General features: G+C 53.3%; 1 protein-coding gene across 1 annotated transcript in view; it reads left to right on the forward strand.

Annotated features, from left to right (window-relative positions):
- VPS45 (vacuolar protein sorting 45 homolog) overlaps nt 1-4,418 on the forward strand; it is a 14,573-nt gene that overhangs the window by 3,988 nt on the left and 6,167 nt on the right. The window contains 4 exon segments of the mRNA XM_031064703.1: nt 1,144-1,300; nt 1,585-1,698; nt 1,927-2,094; nt 4,357-4,416. Of these exon segments, the coding sequence (XP_030920563.1) occupies nt 1,144-1,300; nt 1,585-1,698; nt 1,927-2,094; nt 4,357-4,416 (499 nt within the window).

Below are 4,418 nucleotides of genomic sequence, written 5' to 3' on the forward strand. Positions count from 1 at the left end.
CCAGGTGTGCCAGGCTGGGGAGCCCTGCAGCAGCTGCACTTCAACCCCTGGCAGGTCATGGTTGGATGTAGTAGAGGAAAGTGTTGCTTCCCACCTCCAATCGCTGCAAAATCCCTCTTTTATCCCCTGGCTAGGTTTTCCAGACCTGAGTGGGGGTTGTTTGTGCTGACTTCAGTGGCAGATGGACCCAGCACACTGGGAAATGGGGCCACCAGCACTTCCATGTGGTTTCTGGAGCCCCAGTGCTTTGCAGGGCCTTTCCCAAGGGTTGTTTGTGGGGCTGTTGAGTGACCCTGCCCTGCTGAGTCTCCCTCTGTTATTGATGGCTGCTGGATTTGCTGGGAGCTGTTGGATTTATTTGTTCCATGCTGTGCTGCAGATCGTGGCAGGATCTGTTGGTCTCCCTTCATTTCCGTGGGGTTCCCAGCAGCTCTGGGATCAGCTGTAACGCCAGTTCTGCAGGAGCTGGAGGTGACATCTGTGTCACAGAGGGGTGTGGCTGTCACAGCCCAGCCCACACCTGGTTTGTGGTGTTTAGGATTGTGCTCAGCATCAGGCATTATCTGCTGTTTCAGGATTTCCTATCCCAAAGAGATTCCCAGGGATGTAAATGGAGTGTTGGCCAGGGCAGGGCTCTGATCAGCTGTCTCTGTTCTCTCTGGGTTATTTTTAGACTTCTCAGGATAAAAATAGAAACTCCTGATGTGCAGAAATGCTCCTGCCAGTGGAGCATGTAGGGAATTCTGCAGTGGAACTGTGGGACCTCTCCCTGCCTGGGCAGAAAGTTGGGGGTTTGGTGGCCAACAGAGGTGATGGAACAGGAATGTTAATCCCCATCCCTCTTCAGTCTCTTTTGAAGGTTCCTGCAGGAATTCCTGATCTGGTGGGAGGTGTCCCTGCCGTGGGTTTAGTGTCCCTTCCAACCCAAACCATCCCATGATTCTGGAATGGCCCTGGAGGGGGGCAGTGTCTCCCCATCTGATTATTTACCAGTGATGTTTATTTTGATCAGAACGCCCTGGCTGCTCTGAGGGACGCACTCCCAAACTCTGCTGCGTGTCCTGGGGTAGCAGGAGCAGCTCTGGCTGGCTTCAGCTGAACTCCATTGATTTCCCAGCGCTGTGTCTCACCAAGGTCATCCCTTTGCCTCCCTTTCCCCTGGCAGTGGACGTACCAGGCCATGGTCCACGAGCTGCTGGGCATCAACAACAACCGCATCGACCTGTCCCGCGTGCCGGGGATCAGCAAGGACCTGCGCGAGGTCGTCCTGTCAGCTGAGAACGATGAGTTCTATGCCAATGTAGGTGTCCAGGGGGGCTTCACCAGCACTCACATCTGGGGGTTTGCCACAGGAAAGGAGCCTCCCCATGATTTTGAGGATTTTGGCACCCTTCAGGGTGAGGATGTGCCGTTTGTGACTGTCAGCAGTGTCATCTGATGCGAGATAACGTCCTAGAAAATGTGTTTGTCGTTTGGTTTCAAAGCCTGCTGCATTTTGGGGGATGGAGTCACCTTCTCCGAGCTGCTCAAGGCTCTTCCTTGGTCAAATGAGTTTCCCTGTGCTTCCCATCTTGTTCCACACAGAACATGTACCTGAACTTCGCTGAGATTGGCACCAACATCAAGAACCTGATGGAGGATTTCCAGAGGAGGAAGCCAAAGGAGCAGCAGAAGCTGGAGTCCATAGCAGATATGAAGGTACAGACAAAGTCCATCCCAGCTGTGTCCCATCCTTTAATGTTAGGAGTAAATAAAAAGCACATCCCTCCCAGAAATCTCCTGTGGGCTCCTGGGATCAAGGTCTGATCCTCTGCACACCTGCAGAGAATTGCTGTGAATTTGTACAATTTATGGCTGGCTGCACCCATCTTCTGCCTTTTCCTGCTTTTCCCTGGAAGCACCCACTGCCTCAGTTTCCCCTCACAGGCCTTTGTGGAGAACTACCCTCAGTTCAAGAAGATGTCAGGCACAGTGTCCAAGCACGTGACAGTGGTGGGGGAGCTGTCCCGGCTCGTGGCCGAGCGGAACCTGCTGGAGGTGTCCGAGGTGGAGCAGGAGCTGGCCTGCCAGAGTGACCACTCCAGTGCCCTCCAGGTACCCATCCTGCCTCTGGATCAGGGGGATTTCATCCCATCTCTGCCTGGGGAGGGGGGATTTGATGCTGGGAGGCAGTGGGAGCTCCCTGTGGGGAGGGACACTGCGTGTGGAATTGCTGCTCAGATGGGAATGAGTCATGGTTAATAACTGGCTTGAGAAGCATCTTTGCAAATCCTGTCCTTGCATCCCACAATCCAACATCCTTTCTTTATATTCAGCCAGTTGGTTTCTGGCAGGCACCAGGATAAAACAACCTCAGATGCTCTGCAGGAGCTGATGTGTTTGCTGGGCAGGAGAAGAGCTGGAATCCATGGAATTGCCTTTACCTATTTTTTTTAAGAAAAGCCACTAGAAAGACCCCTAAATCCAAGATTTCTTTTGGCAGAGAGGCCTGGAAAAGCTGGAGGGAGGCTCTGTGACAGCTGAGTGTGGCCCCTTGTGCTGTGAGCAGAGCAGGGTCTGGCAGAGTCAGTGGTGATGGATTTGGGCTGGTGTTCAACAGCAGCTCAGAGCAGGGTTGGAGAGTCTCAATTCTCACTTCTGAGAAATGATTCCTTGATTTCCAGTAGTGGAGGGGGATTCCCAACACGTAACAGACCCTTGCATGGCACTGGGGAAGCAGAGGGACTGGGAAATGAGGAAAAGCATCTCCAGCAGCTTTGAGATCAGTTTTTTGCCCTCCTCTGTGGCTCTGAACTGCAGAGGTGGGGGCTGAGGGGGTAACGCTGGCCCGTCCCCAGAGATGGAATGTGCTCCCATCCCTCTGGAGCAGGGAGGGTAGGGATGGGATTCCATAGCTGGTGTCTGGCAGGATTTACATGGCTGAGTATGGAACTGGGAATGCAGCCAGGAATGTGTTTGCTGGAAGCAGCCTCTGAGGTCCTCATGCTGTATCACTGTCTCCAGCTCAGGTTGTTGTGGTTTAAAAGTCAAATATTCCCAGTCTGCTCCCTCCCTGTGCTGTGAGCTGTGATTTTTGATGGAATATACACAGCACAGAGCTGGTGCCAGGTGAATCCTGGTGTTTCTGGGGTCACCTTGCTCCTGCTCTACACAAACACCATTTCTGCAGTTTTAGAGCAGAAATGCTGCCTCAGTTTCCTTCCAGCCGTGTGCCTGAAGAGCCACTGGGAGATTTGCAGCAGCTTGGAAGTAAATGGAAACCCCTGTGGGTGGGATCTTTGTCCCTGCAGCCACCCTGGGCTCTCCCTGCTGCAGCTCCCAATGGCAGCAAGAAGGGCAAGGCCACGGCACAAGAAGCAGCAGCCAGAGCCTGGAATAAGGGTGGAATTGTTCTCCCCTGATGTCACTTCAGGGATTGTTGGATCTCTGGTGGCCTTAGCCCCTCCCCAGTCTGGGACATTTGGGTTCTTCCTGCCCTGGGCTCTCATTAACCCTGACCCAGAGCATGAATGGAGGGTTGGAATCCCAGCTCCTCCCATGGACAATGAGTTTTCTGTTCTCTGCTTCCTGCTGCTCCTGGCACTGCCAGCACAGGAACCTCCCTGGGGCTCTGGCTCTCCCTTCACAGGTGAATTCCTGACCTTGAATGGTGAAATTCCTCTTGATCCTCCTCACAGCCAGGATTTTATGCTGTTTTTAGTCAGAATCAGTTAAATAGATGCCAACAAACATCTGGGCCAGGGTGGTGAATCCAGCAGCAGATCAGGAGTGATAACAGATCCCTGTTTTTTCCTGTAGCTGAGATCTCTCTTTCCATGCTTTAACTCCTTCCCTCCTTTTCTTCCAAATGTGCAGTTTATTCCTCCACATCTCACATCCAAAGGTTTGCTGAGACTTTGATGCCTCTGCCTTGCACCTTCCAAAAAGGAAATGGAGTTGGAGGGATTGCCTGGGGTATTTTTTTGCAGCCAGTATAGTGGTGGAACCTTTGGGGTGGAGCTGGAAACACCCAGGTAGAGCTTGGAGGTGTCTCTAAGTCCCTGTGCACAACTTCCCCCTCCTGCAGCACCACAAGGGGCTCAGGACCCATCAGAGGTGGGTTGTGAATTCCCAGTTCCACGGAAAGACCCAAAACCAACTTGTACTCCAGTAAATCCTCCTGTGAAACACCTGAGGAGCCAGGCTGTGGGGTTTGTACCACAACTGCATCCTCCTGCATTGCCCGTGGCAGTTGCTGGGCAGTGAAACCGGCCTGAGAAGTGATAAGTGACCGATAAATGACTGATAAGGCAGTGACGGCGCTGAAGGTGTCTGTCACCCCGTCCCCCAGGCTGAGCAGTGCCGTGTGTCCCGCAGAGCGTGCGGCGGCTGCTGCAGAGCCCGCGGCTGTCGGAGCTGGACGCGGCGCGGTTGGTGAT

Source organism: Geospiza fortis, unplaced genomic scaffold (genome assembly GCF_000277835.1).
Source record: "Geospiza fortis unplaced genomic scaffold, GeoFor_1.0 scaffold439, whole genome shotgun sequence".
NCBI lineage: Eukaryota > Metazoa > Chordata > Aves > Passeriformes > Thraupidae > Geospiza > Geospiza fortis.